General features: G+C 43.5%; 1 protein-coding gene across 1 annotated transcript in view; it reads left to right on the forward strand.

The window, feature by feature from the left end:
• The first annotated feature begins 7,849 nt into the window (after positions 1-7,849).
• The window catches only part of LOC146185572 (uncharacterized), a 34,854-nt gene continuing 17,140 nt past the window's right edge, over positions 7,850-25,563 (forward strand). The window contains exons 1-4 of the mRNA XM_084607860.1: positions 7,850-7,952; positions 9,471-9,509; positions 16,904-16,927; positions 24,679-24,863. Coding sequence (XP_084463986.1) covers positions 7,850-7,952; positions 9,471-9,509; positions 16,904-16,927; positions 24,679-24,863 — 351 coding nt within the window. The remainder of the gene's footprint in view (positions 7,953-9,470; positions 9,510-16,903; positions 16,928-24,678; positions 24,864-25,563) is intronic.

Genomic DNA, 25,563 nt, shown 5'->3' on the forward strand with positions numbered 1-25,563 from the left:
CACAGACGCAATGGCGTTCTGATCAGTGTTTCTGATTCCGAATGTACGCTGTGGCAATAGACTGCGTTTTGCATTTTTGCCATATAGCACGAGTCACCTGCAAAAATTGGCAGTAGATTAGCTCAGCCATTGCCCGGATATACGTAGCAAGATGTACGTTTCCCTGGCTGAGCTTGTTGGGGTCATTCAGGTTTATCAATGAGAGACAGCTTTATTTATGTCATGAAGGACACTTTGGACCACTAAAGTACGTCGAGGCGAAAGCGTCTGTCGCGCGGTGGTCTGAAGCCCTCCACTACGGCACCGCTTTCTCTCTATTTTCACTCCCACCTTTCTCCTTTTCCTTACGACTTGCTTAAGGTGTACGCAGATAATTGTAACATATACTGCGCCTTCTCTTTGCTGTAAATACTGTACTGTAAATCAGTTAGAAACGCCGCTGATGCCTGCTTCTCTGAGTCTGCTTCTATGAGTCTGCTTCTATATGCTGTGTGGTGCGGCGTTCGGGGAAGCCCAAAATGAATGGTGCCACACGAACGGATCGAACGTCCGGCGTGATCAACTTCGTATATGCATGAATCGTCCGGTTACGTCATCACCAGTAGTGACGTCATGACCGAATGTAACGTCATTATGACGTCACTTTTGGTTACTAAACATGACCGGATAGGCCGTTATGATGACGTCACCATGTGATAAAATCATAGCCCATTATTGTCATTACTCATGACTATTTAGTCATGCCTAATTACTAATTAGTACAATTTAGCGACTTGTCAATCATTAGTTTGTACTGTTTAGTCACTAGTTAGCACTGGTTAGTGACTAGTTAGCCATCAGTTATAGTACTGCACCACTGATGTAGCTCGCCAGATGTGATGTAGGAGCGGGGCGAACCACGCCTCGATCATCGCCATGGCGCGGCCACAGTCACAGCGAAAATGCGACTTTGCGGCCAATGTTGCTTTCGCTACAAAAAAGGTAGCTTGGGCACATGTAAGCAGAGTCGAACGGCTGTGTTCCTGCCCGTTAACACCTTGTACAGTGCAATCTTCATTGATGTTGGCTTCGTGAGAAAGCAATGTAGCAACGTTTGCAGAATGCGACTATTAAAGTGCAGGAATTACCCAAGTACTTACCTTTCGCTCACTGTAAGAATGAAAAACGTATACAATCGTATTTTGTTTTATTCTTTCATTCTAGGAGTTTCTTAAAAAATTTAACATAGTATTCTGCGCCTTCAAACTTTGCTTTACCTAAATGCGTATTTGCAGTTTGCGAAACAATGACACATTATTCGTGTTGCGATCAGTGACTAATTTGGTTTTCGAGAATCGCGATCACTGCAGGAAATCGTTAGATCACGCAATAAGGCGATTCATAAATGTATTCATGGGCTGAATATTTTATAATTACGGTTTAACCTCTTCAACGATACCGTCTTCATTTGACCCGGGTAGAGCAGTGGTTACGGCATTTCGCCCAAGGATGCAGGATCGATTACTGTGCTGCGGGATCTATAACTGGGATGAATTACTGCGCCCAAGAATGCAGGATTGAATCCCGACCTCGGCGGCCGCTTTTCCCTGGAGGCAAGAAGCACGGCGCCCGTGTGCTGCGCAATATCAGTGCACGTTAAAGAACCCTAGGTGGTCGAAATTTCCGGAGTCCTCCACTTCGGCGTCTCTCATAGCCTGAGTGGCTTTGAGACGACAAACCCTACCAAATACAAACAAATCTTCTTCATTTATAATGAAATTTAGCTTCTTCACTCCCCCTCATTTATCGAAAACAATTTCATAACTTCATGTATTGAACCATGCAACAAGAAGCACTAACCAATGCAAAACCTGGACGCTAATATTCACTACACTGCTCCTCCTAGGGGCTCAAAAAAAGTAAGTGGCTTCGACAAGTGTCTTCTAGTTGGCAGAGTGTAATTCGCAAGCGTCTAAACAAAACCAAGTATAAGCTCAACTCTCCAATAATAGTCGTTCTTACCCATTTTCCGGAGGCTGTATTTGCAACAAAAGGCCGAAGCGCACTAGTAACACTTCCTCTTCTTCTGTTGTGAATTGCGCGTGGTCACAAGAACAATTTTTCAGCGCATAATGTCGATCTCGCAACGACAGGCTCCCACAACGTTTTGTTTTCTTCCCTGCATGAATTTCAGCAAGTTAGACGATAATTTCCCTTCATCAGAAACGACGACAATACGCAAATTTATTTGTGCTCTTATTCGCGTTTATAAAATGTCTGCTATTTATCGCTAGGTGACGCTGTTCAGTTTTGATTAATTACAGTTCACATTTTGATCGCAGTGTATTAGAGACCACATAAATAGAAAAACCTACCTTCACTAACAAATATCGATATAAGAAGCCATGGAATCAAGAGTATCACTGATTTTACAATATCACCGTCGACTTTTCCGAAACATGACATCCTGTCCTACAAGCCTGTGACTTAACCAAGTTGCTTGAAAAACACCATGGAATACATAATATTAACATGTCGTTTTTGTCTATGCGTTGAAAAGCAGTCGGCCACCACATCATCATCATCATCTGCCACTGAGAGAGCGGTATTACGTTTGGCACGCAGCCTGATTGTATTGCGTTTAGCAGAAATTGCTAGGAGTCATACAATCAGGCGGCGATTTAGCCCACCCCGCAAGAAAAGTGCTGTTCTCGTTAAAGCGCACACAATTTTGTATAAATACAGTTCACTTTTTAATGGCTGTGCATGAAATACGAAAGAAACAAGGCTTCACTGAAAAACATCGAAATAAGAAACCACCGAATCAAAAGTAATCTTCCCTTTATAAAACCACCATCGACTTTTCCGAAATATGACATCTTCGACTACAAACTTGCCCTTCACGCTAGTTGCGTGAAGACCACTATGGAATACATAATATTAACACGCCTGTAGTGCTTCCTCAAAACCAAGATAAATACTCGCCCCTTATAATATTCACAAAATGGGGGCTCTGCAGTCAAGAGCATAACCGTTCTTGGGTGAACGATAGGCATAAGATTCATGTGCAACCCCAAGAATGTAGTTCGGCTAGATGCCTATATCAGTTGAATACAAGAAACCAGACAAACTGGACACTCTTCATAAAGCCAATTTCTTATTAAAAGAAAGATTAGCGTACACCTCAGGCAGCAGTGACCAATATTACGCGCTGTTCGATCGCGGCTCATTTTAGTTTTTATTTTTAGTTCCTCAGAGGTATATAGTTTAAAACGGACAGGAATTCCGACCAAAAAAGAAAGGAAAAAGATTTGTAACCGATTGGGTTTCTTTATTAGGTGTGAGTGCTGTGACTGCAGGGGAGTTGCAGTTGCGTTTTGACTCCTCGGTTGTTCAGCCGCCAGGTCACTGAATGTAGCGTATAGATGTCAGAGGAAAGGAGGGGGGGGGGGGGGGGTTGATCCTAGGGAACGGTACGTATATGTTCTTTCTCCGCGTTTGCCTAATACGCGATTTCAGCAGCCTGCCGTCTCCTGCGTGAGTGCGCCTCTGTGTACAGCACAATGGTTTTGTCGAAGAGAATTTTGTGTTCGGATGTCTCGCAGTGTTCGTCCATCGCGCTGCGATCGCTGTTATTATGTATGACTTTCGCCTTGTTCTGTTGTATTTTTTCAGGAAGATCTTGGTTTCACCAATCTCAGACGTCAAGCATTTCGAGCAGGGAACCTTGTCCACTACGCCTACAGTTCTTTCTTTCGGACGGCATTTTTTTTTGCCAGAGGATCGAAGAAGCATCCGATGCTATAGAAGCCAGTTTTTGTGACAATTGTAGCCCTTCCTTCCCAAAGACACGAACCAAGGTGTCACTGACACCTTTTACATGCAGAATAGAAACGCATTTTTTCAAATGGCACGCGCGTACTTATTTTTGAGAGTAATTTATTTTTGCTCTTTTTGACTCTTTTTTGGATCTTTGCTGAAACAACGAATAAAGGAAGTGGGACATTGGTTTTTTAGGAGGCAAGATTCAATTCGAGTGCTTTCGTTTTTTGTTTTTGTTTTTTCGTTTCAGACGTGAAATTTTGGCGTGTATCTTGAGGGAAGGGCGATTACAATTTTCACTCACATTGTCGAATTCGGTGAAGGCAGAATCGTGTAGAATAACTATGGAAGATGACGATGATATTTGCTTACGTACACGATTTCGTGTAGGAATAACATTCCGTATATTTATTAACAAAAGCAAAAAAGAACCCGGCCACGCTGCGTTGGTTGGCGTACTGTGCAGCTGGTTGTATTTTTTTGGAGGGAGAAGGAACGTGGTTAATGGCAATGGCAGAAGAGTGATCAAATACAGATATTCTACTTCCTACGAGAAGCCTGTTAGATTGGTCGGGAACGTTTGTAGTTAGTTCTGAGCCTTACTCCAAAAAGAGTTTCGGAGCAATGCTTGTTACGGCGATAAATCGTTGGTAATACTGAAACGACTCTCCTTCTGTTTGCCACTCGCCGAGATTATTCGCAGTTTAGTCCTGACATGTGCGTACCTAACCATCATGGATCTAGTTTTACCGCTGTGAAGGGTACCTAGCCGATGAGCGCGCTCGATATCTTGACGTGGTACAGACTCATTTCAAGTAGTCGTTAAAAAGTACTAGTTTCTGATATTATTTCCATTATTTCTTGTTTTTTTATTTTTAGCCATAAAATGTTTAATTGAAGCAACGTCACGTGATTTCCCCGTCGATCATAAGAGAGGCAAGTATCAATACGAAATTATTACACTTTCTCCTGATGGCTCTATGTTTTATACTCCTGTTTTTACAGTACTGAAGCACCATCAATCTGTTCAAATTTTCGTCAACGCATTTTCGGGTCTTAGAAAGTTAAATTATGCCAGGAAATGTGCCGCAAATGGTTTGCAACTTTTTAAGCATGGCTGCCTGTTCTGGCTTAATCTCGTGTAACACTTGCAACATTTAGGCAAGACTTTCATCAGGGGGGCTAGCATGGGCCTCTACGCCCGCAGCTTGTAAAAATAGTTATATGAAACGCACGCACACTCATGCATGAAGGAACGTGAGCTGAGGGGTCCAGGCAGAATAAGGCCAGAGCTTTTCTACAACTTACAGACCACTTTAAGTATGGGCTCACGCAGGTGCCTACCGGTTGACATCTTGCTTGGCGAATGCGCGGAAGGTTTCATGATATTGCATCAGCACTAACCTTTCATTGGCAAAGGATGCCACCCTAGTTTTTGTGCGAAAGATAAAAATGCGAACAATCCTAATAAAGAATGACCGCATCTTTCCACATGCATAAACTCAAAACATATCCTAGCGTCCATCATCGGCTATGTAAGAAAAATATTTTGTATCCAATCACAACGAAAACTTTGTTGAACACTAGTACTTGGAGCGTTACATTGTTCCGGTGTAGAAAGCCTGAACTTGCGCACAAGCGGCTAAGCATTGGGTTATTTTCTACTAATCTTGTAAACCTGTCGCAAGATGCAGCGTTGTTCACCGCCTTCGATGTGAATGCAGCACGGCAGAGTAATTTGAAAATTAATGATACAGGCTTCTTCTTTGCAGTGGAGGTAAGTGACCTGGTCATAGCGGTGACCTATATAATCTTTACGTATTGAACAACTGACATACACATGACTATAATGAAGCTTCAAGTAGCTGCGACTATATTTGCATACATCGCGTTCTGATTGCGATAATAAAATCTAACAATATATTACCATGGCTTCGGGGCAATATTAGAAAGCAGTGGGGGGAGGGAGGAGGGGGTGAAGGAGTCAAGAATGTGGTTTCTAGTTTCACAGATTTATCATTCGGTTTTGGTGTTAAGTAGATAGGATACTCCACCTCTGACACCAAAGGCTTCCGATTTACAGTCCGTACCTTACTTTTCATCTTGCACGTACATAGCCCTCTCTAAGTCCTACACCTGATCATGCATGTTCAATTTTCATTGTTCTAGCCCTACCGGTTTCTCTTCAGCAAATATTTTCCGAATTATATGTCCTCTGTCAATTCGTGGAATATGTCTAATCTTCATAAATCTGAGGACATATTTAAGTTTGCCCGTATAGATATATAGGCTACGGCATTCTGATCACACAAAACCACTGTTGACGAGACCGTTCTTTTTAAGGTAGAAGAGTCTAGGCCAGGAAATAAAGGTTTAGTCATTACCGGAAAAAAACCCAAGTTTTTTAATACGTCGACATCGTATTTATTCTCCTTTTTAAGAGGCGCTGCCACACACGATTCACTTGAAAACTGTGATAACCAGTCCTTCTCATCGAAGACATGAAAAGTTAGAATCAGGTATACGGGGAAGTTTTTTTTTCCCAGGCATAAATACAAATTTTTTGAAGGACGCGTGTTCAAATGCGGAGAAAGAACCAGAGAATTAGCATGCCAAGTAATTGAGGACAAGTCCATTTTTAAACCGGAAACCTTTTATGAACGGAATGTTTTCGCATATCGTAAAACTGCGCTTCCACGGTCAGTATAACCCAGCACAAACTTTTCAACTACTGGCTCGTAGTTTTAGTTTGAATAATAATTTTGATGTCGCCACAAACGATGCCCAATGGCTTCCCATGGCACTGCTAACTGCTCTGCCCGAGCGAAGGACAAACAGTGCAAGAAAGCTATTGCTGCTCATCTAAACATTGGGGAATTCCCTTGAACATTTTCGTAAGATTGTCCTACAGCACTCTATAGTTGCCTGAAAAAAAAAATAGCAGTAGTTTAGCTTGTAGTTAAAGCTGGAGAAACCTGCATGGCTACGATTAGGTTCGGCTTGTAAGTAAAGACATGGCTTTTGCACATAGTAGTTTACTCTATGGTTTCAGCTTTATTTATACCACAGGGGACTCAATTCACGTATGAGCACCCCTTGCCTTTCTTCGCTGACCATTCTTATTCGGGTTCAGAAGATTTCTAGCGGTATGACATCGCCTCTACGCGAACTCCGGGGCCACCGCCGTCACAACGTTGTCGCGACTCGCTGTTGTCGTTCACCTCTATCTTCTTCTTCTTCTGCCTTGATATATGGCACATATCCACGAAGGGGGATTGGCCAGGGTTCAGTGCGGACTGCCAAATGTCCTACACAAACTGAATTAGTGCATTAAAGTAATTGTCAGCTAAACAGAAACATACGATTTAAGATCACAAAATTGATTGGAAGAAAAAGTACGCAGCAAAAATTTGGAAGCTTGTAAATTTGTAATACAATTAGCAAGGGAATCTGTCTATATGATGTGTGTGATGTAGGTGTGATGTAGGTGTGATGTAGTTATGTAAGTACTGACAAGTTTGAGGCAACGCAAATCCTGTCGCGCTCGCACTATCAATTACCGAGTTATCTGTCTTCTTCTTCTTTTTTCTTTCTCCTTGTTTCCTTCTACTTCTTCATTTGTTTCTTATTTTTCTTTCTTCTTCTTCCTCTTTTTCTTCTTCGGGCAGGCACTTGCTCTTCGGAGAGGCACGAACAGGCACGCCGAAATGGCGAGACTGTGGCCAATGTAGTCCTCACTACAAAACTCACTTCTAGTAAAGTTTCACTTTATAATTAAATGGTGTGGTGTTCAGTTACTGCTAGGCGCGTGAAGTGACGTGTGGCAGAAGAAGAAACAGACAAAGCCGTCTTCTGTTAGCTACCCAGTCGCACCGTGTCTGACTGATCCGAGAGAAAGGTGTCTACTCCTTATTTCTTGAGGCACGTGCTCTAAAACTAACTGTTCCTTGTTACCTGCTGCTAAGCCTCTTCCAATTTATTTCTACCTTCCTCTGCAGCAAGCTGCTGTCCTGCCAAATCCTCCCAGGCATCATCGCAACCTCACGACATGAAGCCAGAGATTGCCTCCCCCAACCCAAGCAGCGGTGTGCCGGTGGTCCAGCCGCTTCCCCCAAAGACGGCGAAGCCCGATTTTGAATACGCATCAAAAAGTGAGCAAGCAAGCGCTAAACAGTGCGCAAGATTACTAGTGCATCGTTGTACCTGCGGGCTGAGCTCTCAGCCATTGAAAGTGAGCTTTCTTTAAAGCGACATCTCAAAATGAAGTAAGGACCTTTTCGACGTTTCAGAACAGTTTATCGCGCACCTGCTCTATTTACATGCACCACGAAGGCAAGCTGGCGCTCGCTTTCAGGTTACTATCCGATACTCGCGTTAATCAGTTTCATTCAACCTAGAGGTTCGAGTCATCACCATTATCGGGCGGAGTATACCTGTTGCAGTCCAAGCCCTCTCTCATATTCACCTAATTAACCCAGTCCTGTGCTCGCTGTCTCCATTTCTCAACCCTCATCTACCTACTTAATTTTCGGCCTACCCCTATTTGCGAGCTTTATTTAAGACCGAAGCCAGTGACTATGTTTGAAGCCCAGGGGAGCATTAAAAACGACACATCTTGACTCCCTGGCTCATGCCATGTCACATAGTCAAATATGTTTTCATTGAGAAATTACGTGAAGCCGTCTGACCAGGGATACAGGACCAAACGTTTCACGAACTAATTAACCAAGAAGCTGTTAGTATTTCGCCCAGTAAAGTAATTCTCGCAAGTGTCATAGCTAGAAATTCGAAGTATTAGGCTGCTTGTCTCGTTCTTGAAGTATACGACACCAATTCACTCTAAGAAAACTTAGGCATGAGCACCGTCCACAGAGGTAGAACACTTGGACAAAAAGTTCGTGTGTTTTTAAGTGCATTGAGATAGGGCAGCTAAAGTTTGTGGATGAGATAGTTTTGTGTTACATACATTCTTTTTCAACAATGAACAAATAGTTTGACTGTCTCAGCTGATGCTAAGATTTACTCCGGTTATCCTGAACAGCTAGGCGAGAGATTTAGTTCCTGCACCTCTGCACTCCTTAGATGATCCTACAGGCGGCAGAAATGATTAGCCGGGAGCCTGAAGATATATCTCGCACAATCTATACGGCACCCAGCGGAGAGCTTATCGCGTTTGCACATCATGACTGCTACGGACGTATCTAAAACGGTACAATCTATGCATTTAAGATTTTATTTAGTTTATCTATCTGTGCTAGTGATGAGCGGTTAAGTTGCTCTGAAATATAATGCAGTGACGTGTCACGTCCCCGTAGTAGGAAGCCAACGCTTAATTGCAATATACAGTAGACACTTGTCATTGCGTTTCTTTACATTAAAAGATCCTGTTCTTGCTAAAGATTGCAATGATCACAATCTCCGAGCGCTGCCAGTTCCGGCCGAAAAATAAAATCTGCCAGTGTTGATGAGAACATGGCGGCATGACGGCCAATATCACTCAACTCCAGAACTCCTGCAAAAGCTAACATTGCACTGCAACTAACTAAATCTTCGCATACAAGCCAATAATTAATTCTAGAATCCAGAAATCGTTTTCGGGAAGAACATCGAACAAAAGACATGCTTTTTTTATACAACTTCATTTGGGCTAACTATTTTCCTTGTCACAGGTGGCGAAACCACCATGATGGAACGCCTTGGGACACAAGGTAAATGAAAACAGTCGTTCACTCTGGAACCAACCGGGACATTTTCCAGACGTCATTTTGATAGTTTACCTGCAATTCCTCATGTCCGCCTCATGACGAGCCCAAAGTGTTTTGCCTGCTCACTCATCAAAACCTGATCCATTTTTGTTTCTGTTCTTTTTATACAGATTCACTAAAAAGTGAATGGCTAATAAAGCCGAATAGAATACGAATAGTTTGGTTTGTGGGGTTTAACGTATCGAAGGGACTCAGGCTATGAGAGACGCCGTAGTGGAGGACTCCGGAAATTGTGACCGCCTGGGGTTCTTTAACTAACGGGCACTGACACCACACAGTACACGGGCACCTTGCTGCTTGCCTCCTTTGAAAAGCGGCCGTAGCGGCCAGGACTCGATCCCGCATTCTTGGGCAAAGTAGTCGAGCGCTTTAACCACGGCACCACCACAGCGGGCAGAAATCAAATAGTGCAGATTTGCCATTCAGGTGCGGGTAATGTAACAAAAACTAAATATGATACAAATGGATCTCGCTAAAACAATATAAAACGAATCAAATACCTTAATAAGTATTCGCTGCCTGTGAAATGTGAAAATAGAATATATATGTGAAGAAACAAAGCGCTAGACATAGCGCTTGAGATGGCGCTATAGATTTCAGAGCCACAACTATATATCTGTTGGGGAAACGATACGACTCCCATTATGGGTACAAAACATAGCGAGCATATTTCATGCGGCCGTCATGTCGTGCTCACCTGAGAATTGTCGTCTATTAATTGATGACGCTTGCGGATCAGCTAGCACCTCACCTCTATAGGTGACAGGAGCGAAAGCTATGTTTGGGCTATGAGATGCGAGATAGGGGCATCAATACAAGGTTTTATAAACTTGGCTGAGCCTAGAAACAGTGCTCAATACTGGAGGCAATGTATAAATATTGCGAGTGCTGCTCCATCCACCATCCTAATCCCCCATACCGCACTTACTTATTGCGTCATCATGTTTTGCAATGTTAGAGCAGATCGACGTTATCAAATATAGATAGGGAAGTGAAATTACGTCATTCGGGATAAGTACGTCATGCCAGTGATTCAAAAGCTATTCGAGCGCTTCAATATACTGTCCGTTCATTTGGAATTGTTTTGAACGCACGTTACTTGATTCGCTCAACGATTCTAAGCGAGAGTATTTGATTCTCTGTTCGAAATTCCGATTATTTCGGCACCAGTGTTAACAATATTTCTTGCATTAGCGTTACGCACGTCGAGTGAATGCATTATGATACATTCGCAACCGCAAAATTTTCAGGAAGCGAGTATTCGAGTAGTTTTGGAACATAGTGTCGCTAAAGAGCAGAAAATGTCAGTGAGGGTGCTTGCTGTATCTCAAATGTACTTTCTGCACAGTTTACGATTGCCATTGGCGATTTATGTTGATCTTTCTCACAATAACATGTGTTATGGTCTATACTCAATGCCAAAAGAATATTTGTTACATTTACTTTACCTTTAGTTTTATCTTCAGGAGACTCTTGCTTTCTTGGTCCTTTAGAGTATGCCGGTCGCGCTGGTTATTTAAGGAATGACGCCTTGCGCCTGCATGAACAAGCAGCTTCAAGACGTTGAGATTCCATTGCACAATATCACTGCATGCAGCCGTCCTAACGTTTAACACGAATTATCACAGCGTGGCTTTTGCTGACGCCAGCGTCATGAAGCTCTAGCCGCCGGTTCGGAGACAGTGGACCGTGTTTGCGGCGGCTGATGATAGCTGGCGCACAGTTCGACTTCACTGAACTTTGCCCTGTGCTTGAGCAGCGTGCAGACAGCGCGATCGGGAAGAGTGCGCCTTTCCGCGTTTCACTTGGTGTTGCGACCTCATCCCGCCTGAAAACGCTTTGCTGTTTTCTTATCAAGCACACACGCACCCTTGACGACCTTCACGGTGGTGTGCGCGAAGTCAGTTAAGAGTACCGCTAGCCCATTTCATTTGCTATCCTTTCCATTCTATGTCGCACTACAAGCATTCTTAAATATTATTCGCGCACGTATGCAAAACCAGGCAAGTTGAAATACTTCCTAAACCACCGCAAATATACTGAGAGCATTGTCTCGCACCCGGCTGCCAGCACTCCGTGGCGTCAGCCCAAAGCTCCGCTGCTGATTGTTCGTGTTAAGCCGACAAGCGGCTGTACACGAAGGAATGGGAACATGGTCACTTCTGCAGATATCAGTCTAGTCGGAAGGAAAGTTAAAAGTTAAAGATAGCGGCACTTCCACTAAAATCTCATGAGGGGAGTAGATGTTCTAAATGAGTATCGAATTTTATGTTTCGCTTTCAAGAATGTGGAATGCATTACGGACAGCTAATCGTCATCCTGAAAAGTACCAATTCTGATTTTGTTCTTTGCTGCTCCGTTGAGTAATCAAGTTTTGTTAGTTCCCTTACCGAATTTCAACGAGCCATGATGGGGTTTAGGACATATTTTTTTTATATTTACATACGCAATTAACTTTTCTTCTTTTGCCTACACCTATAGCTATGTGCAGTCATTACTACACAAATTCTTACGCGAAGCGCTGACACTATTTCTTTTCCAGGGTATACGTACACGGATACGTTTTTGGGCGGTATGTTCGTCCTTTTTCTTCTCCATAAAATTTGTGTAAATAGTCAACTTAGGAATTTCTTCGTGCTCAATTTTACTATATTTAATAAAATCGTTCTAACGAAATAATTTCCCTCTAAAAGTCTCTTTGGATTATGCGCGAATAGAAGAGAAATGAAACAAATCCGAGGAATAAACATAGTGTTGTAAATTGATTTACCTTTTCTTTTTGCCTTCATTAAAAATACATTACCTTCTTCACACATTTCGAACCTCCCACATAATTTGGGGCTTCGGTCGTTCTTCGTAGAACGCAGCAAAAATTTGTCATAAATTCGCAACTGTTTTTTTTTTTTTATGCAAGTTTGATTACATATATTGATGTTGAATACGGAGTATAAAGTCTAGACGGCTGTTACAAAAAATTATGACTTTGTGAACTCGATGTTTAACTGAGACACATTCTTGTACACAACGTTGGCTTCTTATCGGTGGTCAGAAGTGTACCTAATATTCGCCGTGACAGAGAGATAGATGTCCAAAGTCATACTTACTAGTGGACATGCCTCAACAAAATTATTTACGAGCCTGTCGACTTTTAGCGCATGCTTAATATCACGCCTGATAAAAGATTGTGCCCTCTTTTTAACGGAACAGAACTTGATAACTTATAAACCTCTTTTCTTTTTTCCATTATAGACATAAAGAGAAGGCAAGTATTATCTGAAATGTCTCTTGGCTCATCAAAAACAGGCCTACATCAATACTTAGTCCATTCGCAGACAGATATGTAATCCGTAGAATATAGGGAACGCATAATAATTTATAAAATGATAAATGGAGATACGAGCAGAATGCAAAGAATTGGTAGAGACACCTAATTACATCATATGTGCACAATGCAGAAGCACTGAAACTGCTGGTGATTTTATTTAGACCTTTATGTCATTGTTTGATGGTTGCGCTAGCGCATCCCCGCATGTCTGTCTACACGCAGCCAGATATCTCTTGCCAAAACGGCCAGAGTTGGAAACACGGAAGCAATAAAGTTGTGAAGGTACAGATAGCCGCGTCACTTCCTTCAGGTCAATGACAGAATTCTGAACAATGCACGTTTTTCCTCTCGAGGCTTTTAGTGCTATCACGTTAAAACATCTCACAAACAATTAGGGGACACTTAAACTATTCTTTAAAACGAGACTAAAGACAACACTATCGCAACTGCTATGTTAGCAAAGTACAATTCTTCGGCATTTCGTCACTTAGCTGCGGCTTGTCCGGAAGCAAAGAACGCAAGTCTTGCTCAATGATTACATATTTCGATTTCAAGTTGACGAGGCTCTCTTTTTTCTTTGCTGCTGTGATTCAAACTACTTCCCCCATCTACTGAGATGGGTAAAATGATTCAAAACCTTAGACAAACACGTACTCCGCGATAATTGGCGCGCAGCGAGCGGTGCTCAAGAGCAGCAGGCAAACTAAGAGCTACCGCTAGCCGGAGCTGTCGCTGCATTTGCACCGGCCATAGATCACTTTTCTGAGGTAGACAACGAAGCTATCGCGGCGAACACTGGCCTCCACATCAGCGACCACAGTTTCTGCAGAACGTGCGACTCTTTTCGAAGCTCAGGCGGCTTGAATAGCAAGATATCAAGAATGTCTATTTATTGCGGCCGAACATAAACTAAGTGCGACATAGAGCCTTTCTTCGCGCCATTTCTTCCGTTTCCTTCGCTATTTAATATGAACGGACCGAGGTTTCCTTCTATCAGCGGCACGTTGAGTGTTCACATCTTGGGTGGCTTACTGGGAAGTTATGAGCGTTGCTGCTTCGCAGGGCGCATGTGCAGCTGAAGCCCTCTTTATGCCACAAACTGCGAACATTCATATATTAAAATATTCTGATATACACCGCCAAACTCCGATGCTTATTATAAATCGCTGAAAAAGCTGAAGAAGAAGAAAAGTTCACACGAAGAAGGTACTTTGTATGAAAACCGAAGAGCCGGGATTCCAATTCTGCTCGATGCGAAGAAGTCTTTCTTTTTTATTCGTATTTTCGAGGTACCCATGTCGTTTTAAATCTCTCTTTGCCAGTCTTCAATTCATTTCTAAGCGATCAGTGCCGGCAAGTAATACAGAGCCAGCCGTTACGGCAGCTCCACTAGGTCTCGTGCAAATTTATGCATCTCAATAAACCAATGAAGATGATTCTTATAAATTTCATACTGGATTTTGCAATACGGGAGCGTTTGTCGAGGCATGAACTCATCCGAAGAGAACATGAGCTTCCCCTGCTGTTCCGCGCTTTCATACCGAGACACTTCAAAAGCAAAACAAACTGGGCATGCATTGCAGAGCGCATATCTATATGATTGTTAAGAAACGAAACCGAAACACATCAAAACTGGCGCCTGCAGTGGCGCCAAGCCTTCCAACATTTAGGTCCTGTTTCTTTTATGCCGTGACTCTTGCGGGCTAAATGCAGTTTCCAAACAAAACTTACTTAAACTTCAGAAGTGTCTTGAGGTAACAGCGCGGAACGTGGACGGGAGCACAAGATTAGAAGACGACACAACGAGCGCTGCCTCAAGATGCATCACCAACATGCCCAAGCTGCTATTCAGAAGTGTGACTAATGAACGTAAAGCAACCTCGCGAATCCCTTGTCGGTTATGTGACTTGTACTTTCGAGCATTGGCGGTGGCGGCGATACCTGTATTTTTGTCATGTGGCTGTGACATCATGACTCTCCCGATAAATTAGGATTTTCGTTCCTGCTTCCCTGCGGATTTGTTCCTCACGCCGCTGCCGCAGTATTTTCTGGGACATTAGAACCTCATGCTACTGCGCAATGCATCCTACCAGTCTATCTACAGCGATGAGTGAGACAGGCACTGCATCTATCAGCGCGTCTCGAACAGATTCTCAGCGCAGGCGACAGTCTGGCACGTGCGGCGTCTGGCGCGAAAACCTTTGCTTGCATTCCACGAACTCTGCATCTGTAGTTCGAAATACAAGCGCGCAAGACAAGCCCACGTACTTCGTCGAGAGCTCCAATTTGAGGCACGCCTCACTGGAGTCTATAAGACGACCCTACCCGCCTAAAATTCTACTAACCAACTCGAATATGATTCTTATTGGACGCGAAGTCAAAGCAAGTAGTTCTTCACAAGGACAAAACACAGCGCCCCCTATTTTCTGCAACTCGTAATATCGCTATACAAATCAGGTTTAGCAAACGCGCGAAAACCATACTTTTATAAAACCCTAATTTGTTTTGCTCTACGAAACTTTCAGGGTACATGAAAAAAACTTGAGTGGAAAAAAATTTCCGTATGTCACCTATTCTTATGCAACCTCTGCCACTGAACAAAAGTTAAGTTAGTTTTAAACGAAACGAAAGAGTTCTCATTACTTCTATCAATCAAAACATGCGCCGCCTTGACGTAGGAATGTCATTCTTCAAGTTCACCACTTGTTCGTTTCAACTCTGCCCTTGAATGCGCTGAAAAGAACGTAGGTTTGGAGTAGGCGTACACGTACGTCGAGTTTGGCTATAACTTAGAGCATGAAAGCCAATTAATACCATCCCCTGCCTATTTTTCTTACATCTCAGGCCAGGACCGTAAGGTCCCAAATTGATTGACCGCAAATCTGCAAGCCTCAGTGTTGCTGACAAATGCGACCAGAGAGCGTGTCACGAGAAGCATTAGAAAACAGTGCAATTATAGTACGCAGCATCATAACAAATGTATTGACTGATCAGCTGTTTGCAATCCGTTTTCGGATAATTTCCTTCTGTGCCGATTTGCTGGTACATACAAACAGGGCGTCTAGTTCCTCTGCATTTCGTCACTTCACTTTCTCGTACATAGTTTATTGCATACTGCTTTTCTTTAGGGAGGCAAAATTAAAATGTGCCTTAAATTATTTTTCACGCAGGTCATTTGCGATGCACTTTCTGAGAGCGGTGCTCATTACAGTGATGCTGCTGCTCCTTATGGCGCTCTGTGTCGCCTTCATAATATGTAAGTAGCCACTTGATTTAGCCGCAACGCTTTTTATTTATTTTCTACCTATCATATAAAGTTCGTTTAAACCGCATTAGTGCGAACGGAAAAAAAAAAAAAAAAAACACTCTCAGAAAAGTTGAGCATTTTGCACAGAGCGAACAAAGACCGGAGAAGAAACACACACAGACAAACCAAGCGCTGTGCAGAATGATTCGTCTTCGTTTTTCGCGCTGTGAAAAATGCTTAACCCCCACCGACACGCCCAGAATTCAGTTTCACAGAAGGTTGGTTACTGGTCTGTGCATTGAACAACCTTCAACTCGCTGTGCGCAGAAGCACCTTTGTGATGTTGGCATGGAATTCGTCGTGGCAAATCTTAGACTAAATAATGCTGAATTATGGTATGCAAAATCACAATCATAACGGCAATACATTGCGGCATTTTAAATCAACATTCAGCTCCCTAAACCCACAATGCAGCTTTGATACAAAGAGCGCGACCAACCAGAAAGTATGAAAGGAAGACCGTCAACGGCATGTATTGAGTAGCATGGAAGTAACTGATAAATAACTGTAGCTGCAAAAGGTTCCATATTCGAGTACGGAAATTGTTGAACAGTTATACGTGCTTCCTTCAGAAGCTCTATTGTATCTCATCGAGCTCTCAGATCTTTGAACCATTATATTGGCTTCGAAACCTTCCACATCATATGCAACGCAAGCAATAAAAGTTGATAACCGCATATTGGTATGCTTCTTTTATCCCATCAGACTTCAACCAAGAAGAATCGAGGGGTAAGTCAGTGCCCATTTCTGTCTGCAAGGGAACCAGCTTCTTGCAATGAAGATTATATATATATATATATATATATATATATATATATATATATATATATATATATATATATATATATATATATATATATATATATATATATATATATATAAGGTTGAGATGCCTGCCTCCGCGCACCGCGGATGGGCCCCTGCTCGAGAGTACAAAGTATACACTCAGACACTTATTATTGCAGTAGCACGTAATACACAGAGAGAGCCGGCTACCTACAGCACTTCATTAAGGTAATCCATTGAGAAGAAGGTTACAAAAGATTGGCTTTAGTCTTACGGGCTTTAGGGGTGCGACAATTTCACTTGTCGAGCATGGCGGCAAATGAAAATTTCCGCGCTCCGCCTTCATCGGGAAAGCTATCCCCTCACGTTCACAGCGGGAGGCGGCGAGCGCGTGCGGTATTTACAGGCAACTGTGGTGTCGGGACCTAGAAGAATGGATACCGTTCGCGACGGGTTCGTGACGGGTACTCAAGCCGGGGATTTCTACAAAATGTCCGCAAAAGCACAGTTGTATTTTCTTTTTCCATTTCTTTTGCATTTGCGGCATCGTATTGCTTTCACTGCAATAAATTGAGTTGGGACAGCATTGTAAATACCTGCCTTCCCACGTTACTCTAAAAGTCTCTGGCAGCCTGCTTTCTGTCGATCAGCTTCACGGTACTTCCTATATTATCGTATGGAGAGAAACGCATAATCGCAATTTTGTGCTTAACAATTCACAAAGGTTTGTTGTAAACGAATATTTAGTCGACAGCTCTTAAGGCACTGTTCTGCCCAAAAATCCAGCGCCGGCATTGGGATGGAAAAATTTGAGCGGCAATCAAGCTTAGCTAAGCGCCAGAAGATGTACCGTCTTTGCCAAAAGTAACCAGGCTGCTCCGAAGGCGGCCGGAGCAAGCAAGCAGCTGTGTGGCGGCGTTGCGCTCGCTGTGGCTTATCGGTGCTCGTCAGCTCCGAGGGTACAACAGCTGACGTAACTTCGCACCCTCACTCTCACCCGTTGGATGATAAAAACTAGGCGCGCATGATGTGCGGGCAACGTCGGTGTGGGCTGCGGTTTCACGTGTGCGAAGCCTGGTTGTGCCCAGCGAGGGCGCTTGTTATAGTGACGGGGCTATTCGCTCTTCTCGGCAACTGCCCTGAAGCCGATATTATAAGTCGCGTTTCTTGCTATATAATTATACGTGCTTGTGTTCTGTAATCCACTGCTGAAACGTACCACCACAATTGCGCTTTCCGGCGTGTTTGATGCACCTGCACATTAGAGAATGATAACACACCTCGAAATTTCAATACGCCTTCTCCGACGTGCCTTGCGTACTGCCAGCTTAAGGGCCGTGACTCCGGTGCAAAGATATGGGAAAGCTTGTGAACCCTTTCAAGCCACCTTATCTCTCTTTGGGGCTTGCAAAATTGTGTTAACACCTTGGGGAGGCTGTGTATAAATAAATGCAATGATTGATTCCAACAAATTCTTGCATTTGCTTGTAGGTAAGTTTTAGTTTAAGTAACGAACTATAATGAAACCTTCCTCACGCTTAGCCATTAAATGCATATGATTACTTTCTCGCTCGCGGAACCCTTATTCCAGGGCAACACTGTCAGGCAAACCTAGCATATATTCGTCTTAAAAGCGAACAACCAGAGCTCACCGTATCTACTATCACCTGCTTTTCTGTTTTCTGTAGTTGCCGAGAAGAGCGAATAGGCCCGTCGCATACTGAGCGCCCTCGCTGGGCACAACCAGGCTTCGCATGCCTGAAACTGAAGCCCGCACATCATACGCGCCGAGTTTTTATCATACAACGGGCGATAGTGAGGGTGTGAAGTTACGTCAGCTGTTGTACCCTCGGAGCTGAAGAGCCCCGATAAGCCACAGCGAGCGCAACGCCGCCACACGGCCGCGCACTTGCTCCGGCAGCCTTCTGATCAGCCTGGTTACTTTTGGCAAAGACGGTACATACCAAATTTTATATGACCAGTTTATGCGTACGTTTTTCTTCGTTTCGATTTGCTTTGCGGCGCCTTAAATTTTTTAGCTAAGTATTTAAAGAGCTTTTATAGATATGAAGGTGGCCTATAAGTAAGGTATTTAGTGCATCTCTCTCAGAGAACATGAACGCAATGAAGACGGCCTCATTCGAATCGCATATTGAGAGATAGGCATCTTAGCCCGTTAACAAACAAGCTATCGAAATTCTATCCAAACCTGCTGTCGAAATTTCTCTAACACTATGGCCAACGAAACTTGCCTTATTACTTCAACCTAGGCTCCAAATTCGTGGCCCTGCGAGACTTTTTTTTTTGTTCTTTTTTTTTTTTTGGTCACTTACTCGAAGGAGGCTTCACCGCTACCCCGGAATAATCGAAGTATGTGAGTATTTCTGTATACTGCAATAAACGTCGCAGGCATGCCTCTTCCAGATGATAGTGGACAGTTGATTTGAACTACAGCACTAAAAGGTCAACGACGAGTGACGTCACGCGACCACATGACATGGCCGTGGCGGCGGTAGCAGAAAACTCGGGCACGTCCTTTGAAACGGGAAGATAAGATGAGAATCAAGCCCTCAGAGACTCTTGGAACTTGGAACGCTTCCGCTAGGCCCAATGAAGCATTAATACGGTCTGGTTAGAGCGGGATCATGTGTTTTTTGCAGGGCGGTGTTTTTCGTAATGTGGAAGCTTACGACTACGACAAAATGTATGTGTGAGATAATGGAGACACAAATGAAGACAGAGAGTAGTGATCAAACCGATAGCAAAGCGCATGTACATCAACGGCGATCCGCAAGAGATGCTGTAGACAGGAGTCTTTGAATCTGTCACGTCATATTTTCTAAGATATATCATAATGACCCTAACCCCCGATTTCTTTTCCCAAGCTTCCTGTTATGCAGAAAATTTATAAATTTCTAAAGTCTTTTTCCTCAGCGACTCACACATCGACGAACGACGTCCCATAGCAATCTAAAATTATTTTTTTTTTGAATCTGATGTCGAATAATATTATTTGCCCTTTTCGAGGAGGATGCGAAAAATGAAAAACACAACCTGGTTGAAATTGCCTACTGCTCAACCTATATTTCTTTAATAATATTCGGATCATTTTCTGTCTCATGAAGAACATGCATCGACAAACATGCCGCAAAACTAAGAAAAAATGTTATTTGTTTTATGTATGCTTGTCGAAAATTACGAACGAATCGTGTTTTCGGTGGTCTCAGTGCATCGCGGAGTGCATAGGTTTCTAAAGGCGCGGCACCGCAGATTTAATATGACCTTTATTGTGTTTAAATCACCAAGTTATTGTCAGGTGTACCTAAAGTTATAACATTCATCGTCTCACAATGATAGTAAGGTGACACCTAGAGAAAAGGATGCTTCGCAGACATCTAGCTCATCATGTCATTTCTTTGGTTCTAATGAAACAGTTTTATTCGTAGATAACCTTACTGTGGCACCTATGTGCTATTTCTCCTCTTACAGCAGGGCTCAAAGTCCAGACGCTGTTTTAAATTTTAGTTTGAAAAGTTAATACGAGCAGCCAAGAAAAAATGTTTTGTGAGGTCTTGCTATATAAGAGATAAGGGATGACGAACTGCGCGATGCCATTATTCTTCTTTCAGACGATGACGACAAAATCAACGTGAATGTTATAACTGACCGAGGCGTGCCAGTTTCGACCAGAGGCCATACTCCTGTGAAGGAAGACACGACGACACCAAGGAAGCCAACCACCGACTCTACTGAACCAAGTACGTAAAGAAAAGGGCATAGCAATACCCGGACAAAGAGAAGGCTAACGATACCAAATATAAGCAAAGTATCGCTGACACCTGTCGCATATGCGTGCGGATTGGCTGGACAAAAGGTGTCTGTAAATATTTGGGGCCATTAAAAATAGATACAAAGCAGCAGCGGACGCATTATACCGGCGGCAACGCTAGGCCATGCAACCATGAGATACTAGACCTCAAAAAGCTAAAGTTTATGAAGAGGAGAAAAAAACAATTTCCTGTATTGACCATACATTTTTTGAAATATATATAGTATCAACAAATGATTTCCGCTCTTCCAAATCTACTCTCTCGTGAGTGATTCGCATGCGAATATTCTTTATCCGAGCGCACTGCCTTCCTTTCCGAAGTTGACGAGTTATTAGAGCGTATTTTCTACTACCACCATTTATCACTCTCGGTTGCATTACATATCATACTTCTCGAGCGGTATCACTCGCTGAGGCCACTGTTGAATTTGGTATTATTCACGGAAAGTGAACCGCCATGAACAAAAATGAAATATGAATGCGGTGGCAGATTAAAAAAGCTTGGCAGCGTCAATGCAACGTTTCCTCTCTTTTTTTTTTTTGCAGTTTTATTCGTTCTTTACAGTTTCATGTTTTCGTTTGTTTTTGTCGCCTAAAGCGGCACCGTACTTTTCCACGGCGAGGGTAAGCTAGTATTCATGATCGAACTCAGACCAATAAGTAACAAATAGAGATCATTACAATTCTGCATGAGTTCCTATAAGTTGTTTTAAACAGCTGAACAGGATGGCCTTCACGGGTTGCCTACTCGCGGATCTAAGAAGTAATATCTCAGCCGGTTAACGTAACCAGCCCGTTTTGCAATTCATTTTTTTTTTTGTAACGTAACCAGAATCTCTGCTTTGAAACAGTCATTCACGAAAACTAGTCCATTGTCAAGACTACTCTAGGTAGATCGTAGGACGAGCAGAAAACATACTTTTTTCTTTTTTTTTTTTTTTACAGATAGGTACGAACAGAATTAGGAAAGACGTGGTTCTTGACGTGGAAAAACGTGGGTCTCCTTGAAATTGCTAATGCGCTATGGATAATAATTTACGCTAGCGTGCGTATCGCATCTTAATTCATGAGAAAGGGGACGCTAAGGACTTGAAAAATTACAGACCAATATGCTTAGTGTCTGTTGCGTATGAGGTATTTACCATAGTAATCGCTAATAGAATCAGGACAACTTTAGACTACAACCAAGCAAAAGATCAAGCAGGTTTTCAAAAAGGATACTCTACTATCAATCATATCCATACCATAAACCAGGTGATCGTAATATAACCTGCCCTTAAACATAGCATTCATTGATTACGAAACCATAGTTATCCATGAAGAAAGTAACAAAATTCCTATAAAGAAAGGTGTTAGGCAAGGAGACACGATCTCCCCAGTACTATTCACAGCTTGCTTAAACGAAGTATTCAGGGACTTGGAATGGGAGCAGTTAGGGATAAGAGTACCTCAGTAATCGGCGATTTGCTGATGACATTGCCTTGCTAAGTAACTCAGGGGATGAATTGCAAAGAATGATTGATGACCTAGACAGGAAATGTAGAAAGGTAGGCTTGAAAATCAATATGCAGACGACTAAGGTAAGGTTCAATAGCCTAGGGAAGGAACAGCGGTTTACGTTAGGTAGCGAAGCACTGGAAGTAGTAGGCGAATATGTCTACTTAGGACAGGTAGTAACCGCCGATCCGGATCATGAATTGAAAATAACAAGGACAGTAAGATTGGGGTGGAGCACATTTCTTAAGCACTCCAAAATTATGACTAGCAGCTTACCGGTATCGCTCAAGAGGAAAATATACAACAGTGGCATCTTACCTGTACTTACTCATGGGGATGAAACGTGGAGGCTAACAAAGAGGGTTCTACTTAAGTTGAGGACAACGCAGAGGGATATGTAAAGAAAAATGGTAGGGATAGCGTTAAGAGGTAGGAAACGTGCAGAGTGGGTAAGAGAAATAACTCGTCACTGACATTCTAGTGGAAATCAAGAAGAAGAAATGGGCATGGGTAGGTGTCACGAAATCGGCGCCCATTTTCATCAAGCCGGTACGGCGCGAGGCCCGCACGGCGTCGCGTGGAAGGCGTAGAGAGAAAAGCCCCCTTCCCCGCGCGGGAGAGCGCGTAGCTTTGTACGCGTTGCCGTGACCCTCTTTCCCATTGCCCGGGGAGGACGGTGGTTCATCGGACTGGAACCAGCTAGAAAATTCCAGCATCTTCTATGGGACCTGGCCGATGGCGACGCGCGGCTCGACAGGAGGAAGAGAGAGCGCTATAACCAGCGAAGCTAAGTTTGTGTGCGCGCTAGCTTTGACGCGTGCTAACAAACAGACGCGGCGCGCCCTATTTAAAGAGACCGCGCCGCTTGATGAGTCAGTCAGTCAGTTCGTCAGTGCTTTGCGACGTGTTCGCCTGTGCTTCGGCTGGACTCCCGGGGATCACCCGCTGCTGGCAAGCCCACGGACTTTCAAGGGAGCGGCGCTCGTCTCGTATGGCGGCCACATCGTGACTCTTGAGGCGTCGGACTGCAACAGTGCCCGGTGAACAATTTGGTGTTTGTTTATGTAACTCTCTCGTGTTTGATCTGTTGTAAAGCCTGTGTTATTGAATCATTCTGTAGTTGCATGCTTAGCGTCTGTGTTCTGTGAACCTCTCGTCTGTTGTATTTCAAGTGATCTTGTGTGTTCCTTTGTATCGTCTCTTGCTGTGTATAAATTGTGTTTTGTTTGTTACTTCTGACTCCGATTCTTACTCTGGTTTGAACCGGCGACAGCTGGGCACCAAACGGCCACCCCCTTCTGTCACTACTAGGTAGTTGGATTCCGGCTGAGCTTGCCACGCAAGTCGAGGGCATCTCCTTCGCGACCGGAACAGCTACCCCCACTCACTCTAAGGGTGTCTGGGAGTGTGCGCACCATTAAGGGCGCATCGTTAATAATACCCCCTAATTATTAACGGGTGACAGTAGGACATGTAGCGCGAAGAAAGGATAACCGATGGTCGCTTAGGGTAACAAACTGGATTCCAACGGAAAGAAAGCGTAGCATGGGGCGGCAGAAAGTTAGGTGGGCGGATGAGGTTAAGTTCGCAGGGTTCAAGTGGATGCAGCTAGCACAGGACCGGGTTAATTGGAAGAATATGGGAGAGGCCTTCGCCCTGCAGTGGGTATAGTCAGGCAGATGATTATGACGTATGGTATGTCGATTTTGACGTCCTAAAGTATCGCACTGGTTATGAAAGATACCTTTGAGAATCTGGAAATCTTTAAAGTACGATGATATCATGTAGCACAAGTGCGTTTTTTTTTATTTTTCATCTTAACTAAATAATGCGATAATTGTAGCTTAGGTTTCATTCCACTGCGTTGACATCAGTACTGGAATGGCATAGACGCTGAGCCATAAGGCGTGGGAGGGAAGGGGGGGGGGGGGGGGGTTGCAATAATAAATCGACAATGGTACAAGCATTTACAAACAGCGTACGGAGACGCTCTCTTCCCCACCACCCGAAATGCTTGAAGATAAAACAGCCCTACACTTTCATGGGCAGAATATGAAATCAATACCTTTACCACTTTCAAAGGCTCACCATGCACTTTGTGATGCATACCAATGGCAGCCTAAAACATTGCCAACCGAAAATGCCAAAGCAGATTTACGCACGTCAATTTTGTGCACCTGCTGTTTCCTAAAATATTTTGAATGCTGTGACACTAGACTCCAACAAATTTTAACTCTAACCAGCCTTATCATTTTATACATGATGACAGGACTGCACCCGAATGCATTTGTACAGAGAACTAGATATGTTCAAAGAGAATTTTCGCGTCATACCTCATGCAGTTCTCACGGTTTCGGCCTGTCTGCAGCTTTCGCGGTGACTACAGTTACTGCAAAGCCTAAGACGATTATCTGTACCGTGAGCGAGACTTTGCATATCGAGGATTCCATCACGGAAGGAATCTGCGACTACGCTGTATTCTCTGATTTGGCGGTGGTGCATGGCGATCTGAAACCAGTCCAGGGCAAGCACGCCTGGGAAGTCTTCAAAAAGGTTAGATCTGCTCACTTCTTGTGCCATCCCTCGGGCGATACGAATTCTAACAGCAGCAGGATCCAAAGGAGGAGATCCACGTCACAAGCACAAAATATTCATCCAATCGCTAGGTAATTCTCCTTTCCGGAAGCAGAGCAGCGTGCTCATTCATTTTTGCTATTGGCTGATGGGATGTGGGTATAGAGGGAGAGTTCTGACATGGCCAGAAAGGATCCGAAATGTTGAGAGAATACTGAGCACAGGCGAATATTTTCAAAATAGCTTTCGGTAAAGAATGTGTATTTTTCTTCCAGGTCGACTGAATATACATAAAGTCATCAGTCTGAAGAAAGCTCTAATCAAATCAGTGACTGTACACCAAAATGTAGATATGCTAATCTATGGCGCAGAGGTAGTAATATCCTGTAAGCGTTCACTTAACATCGCCTCTGACCTACCAGGCCTGGCCTAGGCAAATCACTAATACAGGCGTGTCACTTTGTGTCTGCTGTCTACCACTGTATAACGCTTCGTAAAGCATGCAAACTCGCTAACTATAGCACCACACCAACTTCTTTATATCGGACGCAGTCAACATTGTACCTTCAGGGATCAGCAGATGTAGATTTTCATTCCAGCTGTCGCACTTGTGATGGAGGGCTCCGGAGATTTCGCCTACCCAGGGTTCTTTATCATGCACTTGACGTCGTATATTACA

The sequence above is a fragment of the Amblyomma maculatum genome, chromosome 6, assembly GCF_055883805.1.
Source record: "Amblyomma maculatum isolate TAMU_Amacu chromosome 6, ASM5588380v1, whole genome shotgun sequence".
Lineage (NCBI taxonomy): Eukaryota > Metazoa > Arthropoda > Arachnida > Ixodida > Ixodidae > Amblyomma > Amblyomma maculatum.